General features: G+C 38.3%; 1 protein-coding gene across 17 annotated transcripts in view; it reads right to left on the bottom strand.

Moving 5' to 3' along the window:
* The window catches only part of LRCH3 (leucine rich repeats and calponin homology domain containing 3), a 119,899-nt gene extending 109,924 nt beyond the window's left edge, over positions 1-9,975 (bottom strand). For 8 of the 17 annotated variants that reach the window (XM_082458566.1, XM_082458558.1, XM_082458565.1 and 5 more), the window contains exon 1: positions 9,659-9,973. In XM_082458566.1, the coding sequence (XP_082314692.1) occupies positions 9,659-9,920 (262 nt within the window). In that variant the 5' untranslated portion in view covers positions 9,921-9,973. Of the gene's footprint in view, positions 1-9,658 lie in introns of all 17 variants that reach the window. The other 9 variants (XM_082458560.1, XM_082458555.1, XM_082458568.1 and 6 more) reach the window with 4 other exon arrangements.
* Positions 9,976-13,304: the final 3,329 nt, after the last annotated feature.

The following is a 13,304-nucleotide window of genomic DNA, read 5'->3' as shown; positions in this document are numbered from 1 at the left end:
AAAGTGAGAATGTATATTTCATGAAGAAAATGTTCGAAGATTTCAAACCAGGCTTCATTACCAGTTATCTCTGGTAAGTGGAATTACAAATGATCTTTAGTGTCTTCTTTATAACTTTTTGTACTACAATGAGCATGTACAACTCTTAATATCCGAAGGAATGATTTTTAAGTATACTAAATTGAAAGTCTGATTAATCAAATAAAATTAGCTTCGGTGTTTTCTACTATTTTCTTATTACTAAGGCTCTTAGAAGCTTCCCGATTTCAACACATAATACTCAGTGGATGCTAAATGTGTCAAATATATAGTTAATGTCCCTATTAACAAAGATGACATGCTTAAACCGTTTTTATTAACAAGATATTATTTCTAAAAGAAAAAATTATATATCCCCTCCCAGCCCTGAGATGCTAGCAAAGATCTTGTAATTATGATTGAGCCCCCATTTGCCGCTACCTCCTCCCTTTGCCTCTGGCCTTCTCAACCATATTTAGGTGTTTTTATTTCTAGTGACCATGGTGGCTTATTGTATTCACGGACATAGAAAGACATTGCCAAAAGAAGTATGACTTATAAAATAAACAATGCAGAAGAAAATTTCAATTCTATTCAAGACAGTATGCCCCAACATCACTGTCCAATATAACTTTCTGTGATGTTGAAAAAATTCTATTATTTGTGCTATCCAACATAACAGACAATAGGTCTAATGTACTGTCCAATATGACACATGTGGCTACTAAGCACCTGAAATGTGGCTAGTACAACTAAGGAACCAAATTTTTTCTTTTTAATTTTTAAAAATTTATTTATTTTATCTATTTACTTTTATACAAAGGATCATGAGAGACGACTACAAGCAACTCTATGCCAATAAAATGGACAACCTGGAAGAAATGGACAAATTCTTAGAAAGGTATAACCTTCCAAGACTGAACCAGCAAGAAATAGAAAATATGAACAGACCAATCACAAGTAATGAAATTGCAACTGTGATTAAAAATCTTCCAACAAACAAAAGTCCAGGACCAGATGGCTTCACAGGTGAATTCTATCAAACATTTAGAGAAGAGCTAACACCCATCCTTCTCAAACTCTTCCAAAAAATTGCAGAGGAAGGAACACTCCCAAACTCATTCTATGAGGCCACCATCACCCTGATACCAAAACCAGACAAAGATACTACAAAAAAAAAAAATTACAGACCAATATCACTGATGAATATAGATGCAAAAATCCTCAACAAAATACTAGCAAACAGAATCCAACAACACATTAAAAGGACCATACACCACGATCAAGTGGGATTTATCCCAGGGATGCAAGGATTCTTCAATATACGCAAATCAATCAATGTGATACACCATATTAACAAATTGAAGAATAAAAACCATATGATCATCTCAATAGATGCAGAAAAAGCTTTTGACAAAATTCAACACCCATTTATGATAAAAACTCTCCAGAAAGTGGGCATAGAGGGAACCTACCTCAACATAATAAAGGCCATATATGACAAATCCACAGCAAACATCATTCTCAATGGTGAAAAACTGAAAGCATTTCCTCTAAGATCAGGAACGAGACAAGGATGTCCACTCTCACCACTATTATTCAACATAGTTCTGGAAGTCCTAGCCACGGCAATCAGAGAAGAAAAAGAAATAAAAGGAATACAAATTGGAAAAGAAGAAGTAAAACTGTCACTGTTTGCAGATGACATGATACTATACATAGAGAATCCTAAAACTGCCACCAGAAAACTGCTAGAGCTAATTAATGAATATGGAAAAGTTGCAGGATACAAAATTAATGCACAGAAATCTCTTGCATTCCTATACACTAATGATGAAAAATCTGAAAGAGAAATTACGGAAACACTCCCATTTACCATTGCAACAAAAAGAATAAAATACCTAGGAATAAACCTACCTAGGGAGACAAAAGACCTGTATGCAGAAAACTATAAGACACTGATGAAAGAAATTAAAGATGATACCAACAGATGGAGAGATATACCATGTTCTTGGATTGGAAGAATCAACATTGTGAAAATGACTATACTACCCAAAGCAATCTACAGATTCAATGCAATCCCTATCAAATTACCAATGGCATTTTTTACGGAGCTAGAACAAATTATCTTAAAATTTGTATGGAGACACAAAAGACCCCGAATAGCCAAAGCAGTCTTGAGGGAAAAAAACGGAGCTGGAGGAATCAGACTCCCTGACTTCAGACTATACTACAAAGCTACAGTAATCAAGACAATATGGTACTGGCACAAAAACAGAAACATAGATCAATGGAACAAGATAGAAAGCCCAGAGATAAACCCACACACCTATGGTCAACTAATCTATGACAAAGGACGCAAAGATATACAATGGAGAAAAGACAGTCTCTTCAATAAGTGGTGCTGGGAAAACTGGACAGCTACATGTAAAAGAATGAAATTAGAATACTCCCTAACACTGTACACAAAAATAAACTCAAAATGGATTAGAGACCTAAATGTAAGACTGGACACTATAAAATTCTTAGAGGAAAACATAGGAAGAACACTCTTTGACATAAATCACAGCAAGATCTTTTTTGATCCACCTCCTAGAGTAATGGAAATAAAATAAAAAATAAACAAATGGGACCTAATGAAATTTCAAGGCTTTTGCACAGCAAAGGAAACCATAAACAAGACGAAAAGACAACCCTCAGAATGGGAGAAAATATTTGCAAACGAATCAATGGACAAAGGATTAATCTCCAAAATATATGAACAGCTCAAGCAACTCAATATTAAAAAAACAAACACCCCAATCCAAAAATGGGCAGAAGACCTAAATAGACATTTCTCCAAAGAAGACATACAGATGGCCACGAAGCACATGAAAAGATGCTCAACATCACTAATTATTAGAGAAATGCAAATCAAAACTACAATGAGGTATCACCTCACACCAGTTAGAATGGGCATCATCAGAAAATCTACAAACAACAAATGCTGGAGAGGGTGTGGAGAAAAGGGAACCCTCTTGCACTGTTGGTGGGAATGTAAATTGATACAGCCACTATGGAGAACAATATGGAGGTTCCTTAAAAAACTAAAAATAGAATTACCATATGACCCAGCAATCCCACTACTGGGCATTTACCCAGAGAAAACCGTAATTCAAAAAGACACATGCACCCGAATGTTCATTGCAGCACTATTTACAATAGCCAGGTCATGGAAGCAACCTAAATGCCCATCAACAGACGAATGGATAAAGAAGATGTGGTACATATATACAATGGAATATTACTCAGCCATAAAAAGGAGTGAAATTGAGTCATTTGTTGAGACGTGGATGGATCTAGAGACTGTCATACAGAGTGAAGTAAGTCAGAAAGAGAAAAACAAATATCATATATTAACGCATGTATGTGGAACCTAGAAAAATGGTACAGATGAGCTGGTTTGCAGGGCAGAAGTTGAGACACAGATGTAGAGAACGGACATATGGACACCAAGGGGGGAAAACTGCGGTGGGCTGGGGATGGTGGTGTGCTGAATTGGGCGATTGGGATTGACATGTATACACTGATGTGTATAAAATTGATGCCTGATAAGAACATGCAGTATAAAAAACAAACAAACAAACAAAACAACTAATACTAAACTTTCATTGGGTTATTTGTATGGAAATATGTTAATATAAATGTTTCAGACATTACATGAGATTTCTAAAAATCTTATATGTTCTGGTATAATGTTATAAGTCATAATCCTAGTTATTACTTTAAAATGTATATCTCAGAAATAACTAATTTTCTTGTCAACTGCATTATTATGAACTTTCATCAAATCTTTAACTGTGGTCATTTTTAAGTCTTTTGTCATTTACAGACAGTCTGTGTGTACTCTGATGCTATTGCAAATATGTTCCTATAAAAGGGTTTCATCTTTAAGAAATTCATGGAAAAGTCTCTGACAAGTACAGGTTTCTGGTAACTGACTGTACTGCTGAACTGAATGAATAAGCAGAACTGAATTTTCAGAACTCTAATGAAAAACTGATGAACTCATAAAAGTACTAACAAAAGATCAAGATGAAAAAAATAATTAATTACATGGGACTGAGTGAACTGATGAGGATGAGTATAATTTTTGTGACTTTCTGTCTGAATTAAAAAAAAAAAAATCCAACAAGGACTCAGAGGCAAAGAATATACAAATCAATTTTCACTGCAAAGTAAAGGAGCTGTTACAGTGGAGGATTACTGGACTGAATGTCAATATTATGACATAGTATGAGTGTGTTTCATGTTTGGTAATTGCAATCATTGTTGCTTTTGTTGTGGTCATCCATGTACAATGCTTGGTGTCAGTCTATTTATCTCTTGTAAAAATAAAATACAGTGTGTGTGTGAAAAAAAATAAAAAGAAAAAAAGTAAAAAAATAAAAAATTAAAAAAATTAAAAAAAAATTTTTTATTTATTTTATCTATTTATTTTTGGCTACGTTGGGTCTTCACTGCTCTGCATGGGCTTTCTCTAGCTGCGGTGAGTGGGGGCTACTCTTCACTGCAGTGCACGGGCTTCTCATTGCGGTGGCTTCTCTTGTTGCAGAGCGTGGGCTCTAGGCGCGTGGGCTTCAGTGGTTGTAGCACGCAGGCTCAGTAGTTGTGGCTTGCAGGCTCTCGAGTGCAGGCTCAGTAGTTGTGGCGCACAGGGTTAGTTGCCTTGCGGCACATGGAATCTTCCCAGACCAGGGCCCGAACCCGTGTCTCCTGCATTGGCAGCCGGAGTCTTAACCACTGCGCCACCAGGGAAGCCCAGGAACCAAATTTTTAAATTTTAACTTATTTTAATTTTAATAACCACTTATGGCTAGTAGCTACCATATTGGACAGCACTGTTCTAGAAAAATTCACAGTACATATACTGTGGTTGATACAAAATATACATAAATAAGGATCCAAGAAAAATATGATTTCCACTTAAGACCTGGCATTCCAGTGCATATTTCCAAGACTAACAAAACCATAATTTTGTGGGTTACAGATTGCTTTTTTGAAAAATTAAATGGTCTTCAGGCACTCCTCATTCTTCTTTACATGGGAAATAAGTACCCAGTTCTTTTTTTTCTTCGCCCCCACCCTCACCCCCACCCCCTGCAATTCTTGAAAGCCTTAACGCTCACGGCTTCAATAAGACTGTGTTACCTTGGCTCACCCACTACACCTCAATTTGTTTCCTTTTTTTGTGTAATCTTAGTCTTCCCCGTCTGCCATCAACCATAGGCTTTTTCCCAAAGCTGAATCCTTGGTTTCTTGTTTTCTATCTTCCATTCAGAAAAGATTTCTTACACCTTCGACTATGACCCTATTTGCCTTCTGTAAAACAGCACCACTTCACTACATAATCTTAAACAAAGTCTTAATCTTTGAGACTGCTTCTCATCTGTAAAATAACTTAAGATGGTTACTACGGTTCCTTTGGCTTTAGGATTCTCCTAATTCTAGTACAGGCCTGGTTACAAAACTTTGTTTCTGGTTTTTTCTCAGGCTGATTCCTCTTCTTGCCTTTTTAAATGCTGGTGTATCCCATGGTTGTCAGTGACCCTCTTTCTCCAAGAATCACATAAACTCTTCATTACGACTGTCTCAAATTTATGCTATAGTTCTAACTTCACTCTTAAAAGTTCCAGATTACATTTCTATTTGCTGCTACAGATTAACTAGATGTGCTACCAGACACTTAAAGGTATCAGGTAAACTAAAGAAATTGTGTAGCAAACTTCTTTGTCAGTGGCTTAGTTATCAAAAACAGAAGTTTCAGGATCAGATGTATCTGAATTTGAATCCCAGTTCTGTCATTTATTAGCTGTGTAACCTTGATCAGATTAATCTCAAGTCTCCATTTTTTCATGTGTAAAATGGGGTTAAAACTAGTACTTACAACTCATGGTTGTTGTATGTGCATTTTATATATACAGCTTAGTACAATACCTGGAATATGCTAACAGCTCAATAAATGTTCGCTACTATTATTATCAGTAGCATTACCACCTTCCTAGTCCTACAGGTTTAATAGCTCAGTCAACTTGATGCATTCTGTCTCTTTAAAAAAAAATAAATTCGGTCAGCATTTGTACACTTTTATTTTCCAGTGTGATCTCTGACTGTTTTTCATTCCTGGATTGTTATTGCAACCGGCCAAACAAATTACTAGATTTTTAATGCTTACAGGTTAGAGTCTCTTCTTGTTTTTGTTTCCACTATATTACGTAGCATAATGCCTTATGCATAAAGTTTTGCTATTATTAGACAATTCAAATAATCTTTACATCTATTTATTCTATTTCATTAGATCCCTTAAGTTCTTTGAGGACAGGGAGTGTCTTGGTTCTCTTTGTGTATCTACACCTGAAAATCCCTTAGTCAATAAATGTTTGTTGAATGAATGACTGTTGACTACTCTCCCTCTCTCCAAACCTATCATCAATCTAGCTGCCTCAAATGCAAAAGGTAGCTCTCATATGCTCTAATCCAACCATTTATTCTGACCAAGCTGACCTCCCCACAACTTCATCAAGAGCAGTCTCACTGTATTAGTCAGGACTCCTATTTTGTTTCAAAAAGTCTACTCAGAATAAGCAATAAAGGGAATTTATTAGCTTGCATAATTTGAAAGTCCAAGGATACCACTAACTTAAGGCCTGGCTATTGATCCAAAAGTTCAAAGGTTACCAACAGAACTTGGCCTCACTCTTTCCATCTTTTGGCTCTGCTTTCAATTTATTGGCAAGCTCCAGGTTCACATTCTATTCTTTCAGCAACCCCAGGGTTCAAAGCATGCCTCTTTCTCAATAGTTCCAATAAAAAATTAACACTCTCGTGTGCTGACAGGAAAATGTGCCTATCTCTGAACCATCACTGTTGCCAGAGGGATGGACTACATTGACTGGCTAACCCTGAATTATGTGCACACCCTGTGTCGGGGTGGGATCCAGTCCACTGCCCGGAATGGCCTTCCTTCTCATTTCTGCCTCCCCAAATCCAAGCTACAACCTTTCTGCCCCCAAAAGTCTTTCATGATTTCTTTTAAGATTTTCCTTGTTCCCTGGATCAAGTAACTCATTCCCAAATAAATATTTCCCTTTTTCTAAAGATCTACCTTTTAAAACAAACAGGAAGGAAAAACCTCAAGAAAATGCTGCATGATGAATTCTAATCACGTCAAGTTATAAATGAAATCGGTAATATGTGCTGTTTCTTAAAATGTAAGGACAGCAGCTCTACCAGATACATTCTATACATTAGGAAAGAACAGACTGTGTGGCAAGTTTAATATAACATTCAAATAATTTTTTTGGCTTTAAATTTTCTATAGGGCCCAAACAAAACATTTTAGCCAACAAAAGTTGGGTCTGAATTCAAAGTACCCTGTGTAACAGGTAGTATATGGTTTTGGAGTTACCTCAAACAGGATTTGAGTTAGGCTCAAATCCTGGCTAACACCACCTTCCTTGGCCTTTAGCTACAGGTCTTCGAGCAAATTATCCTTCTCTCCAAACCTTGGTTTCACTATCTGTAAAAACAGGAATGGTAATATCTATCTGTACATAAAGAGGCTGTGTGGCATAGTGGAGAGAAAAGAGTAAGATGGAACCGGGCTGAAATTCTACCACTAATATTATTTATATGATTCTCTCTGAGTGACTCATCTGTAAATTCTGAGTGATTCCTCATTTGCGAATGAGGGATAATAATATTTAATCCATTGGTAGTTAAGCATTTAACAAGGCAATGTATTTTAAACACCTACCAATGAATAGTAAACAGTGAAAACCCTATCAGTGATGTTATCCATATCAAATCACCTGTTTAAAATAATTCAGAGAATATTTCAGTATTTTTGTACTCACCAAGGTCTGCCAAAAATTTCTTACACTTAATAAGTGATATTTCTAACATGTTAGAAATGAATCTAGTCTAATAGGTTATAAAGTACCTTGTAATCTTTTTCTTCCCCTCTACACTTTTTCTGGCCAGATAAAATGTCGACCAACAAAAAATTTGTTTTATAAAGAAACTATTAAAGTAATAAAAATAAGTGTGGATAATAACAAATTAAAAATTCAGGGCATAGTAAGGGAAAAATTCATTGGGATTACTTATTATTCTTCATAAATGCCTTTGGGTTTTGTTAGTTAAAAAAAATATTTCTTAAAGGCAAAACACACTCTGGTCCTAGAACTATTTAAAAGCAGGTAAGACAGTGAGCTAGATAAACTCCTGTAATCAACGTATTCTTTAACTCCACGCTTAAGGTACTAATACTGAAATGACTCATGCCCATATGAAATCACTATGCTATCCATCTCCTGACCAGTCATATGCCATATAGCCATCTCCTGAACAGAATCGCGAAATCTGGGGTATGAATGACAATTTTAGATGTTGTCTCTCAGAATACATGCAAAAGGCAAGTGGTTGCTCATATTTACATCAGCAAGAAAATTTAATCTTAATGTCGTTCACTAAAAAATACAAACTATATTCAGTACAACTGTTTCCAAAAAGAGATTAAACAAATAGGTATTTGATTCCTTCCATTTTACAATAGAGCAAAAGTTTCTTTGGAAAGAATAGTTTCTTGAAGTAGTGTTAACAGTTTTGCTTTTCTTTCTAAAATGAGTGAATCATATGTAATACTTAGCAATCTTTAATGAATGCACAAACATAGGAGAAGTTAACACCTTAGGAAAGGTATATGAAAATAATTACATCATACCACACTATATATAAGGGGATTGACTCTGTTTTTAATCTACTCCCTGAGAAAGCTATGTTTTAAACACGAGAAACATATTATGTTGAACACCTCAGTCACCAGACATTGTTCTCTACAACTAAGAAAACCAAATAATACCTCATTTATTTTCTTTTCTGTGTTAAAAAAAGTTGCCTTATAGATAAGGCAAACTGATGTTTGTTTTTAAAAAGCATTAAGTACAGATACGGTAGGCAACCTATGCATCTTTTCTAAACAGTTTTCTTCCTTCAACTTTCTTTGAGGGGGTCTGAGGAAAGAGGAAAGGAGTGAGAGTCTGAAGGTGGGCTCTCGTTATTTTTTGCAAGTACATTTGGTAAGTCACCTAGACGAAGGGGAGAAAGAAAAGTTAAAGCGTTCGGGTTCACACTAAAAACAACAACTCTTGAAAAACACGCCTGTGCGGGAGTCATGCTTTCCTGACAATGCAGCGACCAATGCGACTCCGATTAAGAGCGCGCTACAAACCTAAATCTTAGTAAAGTCAATCTGGCATCCCCAGTACGAAAGGGCCTGCAAAACCCGGGGCGGAGCAAAGGTCTACCTCAGCAGCGGCACAAGTTAATTTTCTAAGAGAGTAAAACACTCCCCATCAGTCCCCTATGGCCCTCTTTCTCAAGAGACGCTGCTGTCCGCCTCGCCCCAGGCTCGGGGTCTGGCCCGCAGGCCCCAGGGCTGGGTGGGTTGGGGCAGTCGGCTTCTCCCCGGTACCCGGGTCCAGACCAGGAGTAATGGGACCCGTTAACGTAAAGACCCGCGATTCTCCGCATCGGCTGCGGCGGCCTCTGACCGCGCCCCGGGCCTCCTGTTAGCAGGAATACCCCCCACCCCACTCACCCGCCCGGGTGGTGTCCGTCAGGTCGTGGTTGGCCGCTCCCCGGGGAAACTCCCTCAGTTTCCGGCCGCTCAGGCTCAGCACCCCGGTTACCGCCGCCTCCTCCAGCGCTCGGTCGAGGGAGCGGCTCCATGAGCCCGGGCCAGGACCAGGGCCTGCCCCGGAGTTCGGGCCGCAGTTAACAACGGAGAGGTTACCTCCCGACGCTACTGGGCCAGAGTACTCTGCAGCCGTGGCCACAGCGACCAAGCCCGCGGCCGCCATTTCCCAGCCGACAACTCTCCGGCCCGCCGGCTCAGCGCATGCGCAGCCAGATGATGGGTGGGCGGGGAAAGGGGCTTACAGACCCCGGACGGGTCCCTTGATGGGCAGGGCTGCGGTGCCGCCCCGCACATCCAGGCGCTGGCCTCCGCCCACATGAGGTTTCCAAGGGAAATTAAAACGGAACTCGCAAATCTGGAGCAGCTCCCTACTCTAGGCTCCCAGCAGCCTTTCTAACATGCCTCCACCAAAAAATCTTCCAGACAACGCGTCTCACCAGAATTTCTCTACCTTCCTTCCTCAGCACTGGAGGATTAGAGTAAATATTAAGGCTTAACACCGGTGCTGCCAGAAACTTTGGCAGTGAGAGGAGAAACGTTCGACTTCTGTCATTCTATAAGCCAAATGATCCTAATGGGGACTTGTGGATTTATTAACTATTATTGCCTGAGGGAAAAAGATGTGTTAACCTGGCCCCAAACTTCATAATTCTCATTGAAAGGGTTGTATAAACCTTCTTCCTTGTACAAAATAGCTTTATTAAGGAAAATAAAACAAACACCTTAGATAGTACCTGTTCTTTAGGCAAAATTTTATTGTTGAACAAAGCTGGGTGAACGGCATTGAAGTCTAAAATTTTAGTTTGGAACCAAAATTGAGGAAGAGAAAATGATCTGACCATAATCTACATGTGGGAAATATAGAACTGAAGAAATAGTTAAAAAAAAAATCATTCAGTTACTGAAAAAGTAGAAAATACCACTCCATTTGATTAAAAAATTTCTTTAAATTTTTTGCCAACGCCACGTGTCTTGCAGGACTTTAGCTCCTTGATCAGGGATTGAACCCGCACCCTCCACAGTGAAAGAGCGGAGTCCTAACCACTGGACCACCAGGGAATTCCCGCCACTTCATTTTAAACCAATTAGACCTCACATATACTGCAACCAGTCTTCAGCATATTGTTTCTTTCACACATTTAAGCCGTTCCTGCTAAATGATGTAAATTTCCCCTACAATCAATCAACTAGTATTTTCTGTGGGAAACAGACTGTCAGTTTTTCCTAGATTATTATGTAATTATGAAATCCAGACAAATAAGCCAATTAGAGATTAAAACCACAAAAAGGGCTAAATTGAAGTGGTGGGGATTAGCCATCAGAATTCAGAGAAAAGGAATCTTGTACGTCGAATGAGGTTTTGAAACAAATCTGAAGGAAGGGTGGAAGGTGAGAGTAATACTCTAAATTGAAAGGAATATCAGCATGAACACATCCAGGTATGATTTACAATGGTTCTTGTGGAGAACACTGCCACAGGCCAAAAAGTTCATGTCAGAGAGCAAAAGAAAATAAGGTGAGAGAGATCCTGTCCATCATTCAAGGTCAACCTCTTCAATGAAACCTTGATTAGCACTTCCCGAACTCCTAAATGGAAGAGACTGTAAAAATGTTTAATCTCGGTGCCAAAGCTGATTAGTATTGGTTGCTCAGAGTTCTGTGAAACTTTTTTTAAAAATTATTTATTTTTGGCTACGTTGGGTCTTTGTTGCTGTGCGCGGGCTTTCTCTAGTTGTGGCGAGCAGGGGCTACTCTTCGTTGCCATGTGCAGGCTTCTCATTGCAGTGGCTTCTCTTGTTGTGGAGCTCTAGGTGCACGGGCTTCAGTAGTTGTGGCATGCGGGCTCAGCAGTTGTGGCTCACGTGCTCTAGAGCGCAGGCTCAGTAGTTGTGGCGCACAAGCTTAGTTGCTCCGCGGCATGTGGGATCTTCCCGGATCACGGCTCGAACCCGTGTCCCCTGCACTGGCGGGCAGATTCTTAACCACGGCGCCACCAGGGAAGCCCTGTTCTGTGAATTCTTTATACTGTGCTCTAGTTTCTTCAGCGACAAGTTCCACAATCAATGTCTCTTATGAACATGGTCATCCCTGGCAAGTAACATTTATCCAATGCATGAGTTGGTTTTTGTTATTCTGGACTCCTAAAATTGTTCTTTTACTCTTAGACTTTAAGCTATTTAAAGAGCAGGTCCTCATTTTATATTTTTTAGAGCTATTTCAACTGCAATAATTAAAAGCATAACCATATATTCCATATTAATGTTACAATGCTATAGAAAGTTGCCAGATATTTAAAATGCACAGATGTCATCTATATTTGACTACCTATTACCTTCCACATTTACACCAAATTCTTCTGACAAATTCTCTATAATATGGCCTCATTCTTCCTAACTACCTGCACATCTCATTATAATTACAACATACCATGCTAATCCTGGTCTCTGAACTTCTGACCAAGTTTATAGACTGATGTTACTTTGTCTAGCCAACTAGATTTTAAGGTCCTTAATATGTTAAACTCTATAATTATCTTCCATATCCTAGGCTGAGTATATCAATAGGAGTTTATGTGCTAATACAGCAGAGGAGGTTAGGAGAAAAAAGAATTACAATTTTTGAGAACAGGGTCTCATTAAGGCCAAAATATCTGTAGACATTAAGTCTGTAGATATTTGAAGGCCAAAACAGAGGCCTGTGGATACAAGAAAAATGAAGATGCTATATATACACTATTATCAATATATGAGAACCAGTCCTACATAAAGGCTGGAAGAAAAGATAGATCAAGAAGTTAATTTTGAGCCTTCTAAGGATTCGTAGTTTCATCTACAAAGTAAAGGTAGAATATGAGGGAATTCTCATCCTACTCCCTCAATATTCTACATAAAGCAAGGGACAAGATCATCTTGTGAGAATGAGGTATAGGAAATGGAGTCATTGTAGGGAATTCACCAAAGAGTCTAGTGATGAATAAAAGAAGTGATGAGAAACAGTTGCAAAAGGGCTGTGAGCGAAAGGGATACAAGGATTTATAACTTATTCCACTACTGCTCTGCGGTCTGGAAGCAGGAGATGAAAAAATAGGCAATGGGGGTTACTGAATGTTAGGAATAATATAGAGAACTTCCCTGCTTCTTCCTGTGTATTTTACAGGCTGGAAGTTTACTCATTGAACACTAGGGACAAAAGTTTCACTCCAATCTCGGTAACTCTCTCCAGCTCTGCGTTTCCCATCATGCAGAAATAAAGTCCTTTCCCTGCTTTCACTCACTAGAAATATATTATGGCTACTCCTTTAAGATTCCACTTTATAAACTCAAAGCAGTAGGATTAAAATCTTGGCCAATCCCATTCTCTTCAAATATAAAGCACAGAAACTGGTTTGCTGAATATATTCAATAAATGTTTGGTCTTACCCTTTCTGACTCCTTTAATGAGAATCACTAATAATTGACTTTTTAAAACTTTATACAAGAAAATTTAGACAATGTGATTTTCTTCTTAGAGGAAAACAGAAGTGGAAGTAGAAATTAAACACATACAC

The sequence above is a fragment of the Balaenoptera physalus genome (genome assembly GCF_965194825.1).
Source record: "Balaenoptera physalus genome assembly, chromosome: 4".
Classification (NCBI taxonomy): Eukaryota; Metazoa; Chordata; class Mammalia; order Artiodactyla; family Balaenopteridae; genus Balaenoptera; species Balaenoptera physalus.
Note: the sequence above shows the minus strand (reverse complement) of the source record. Positions and strands in the feature narration are given on the sequence as shown.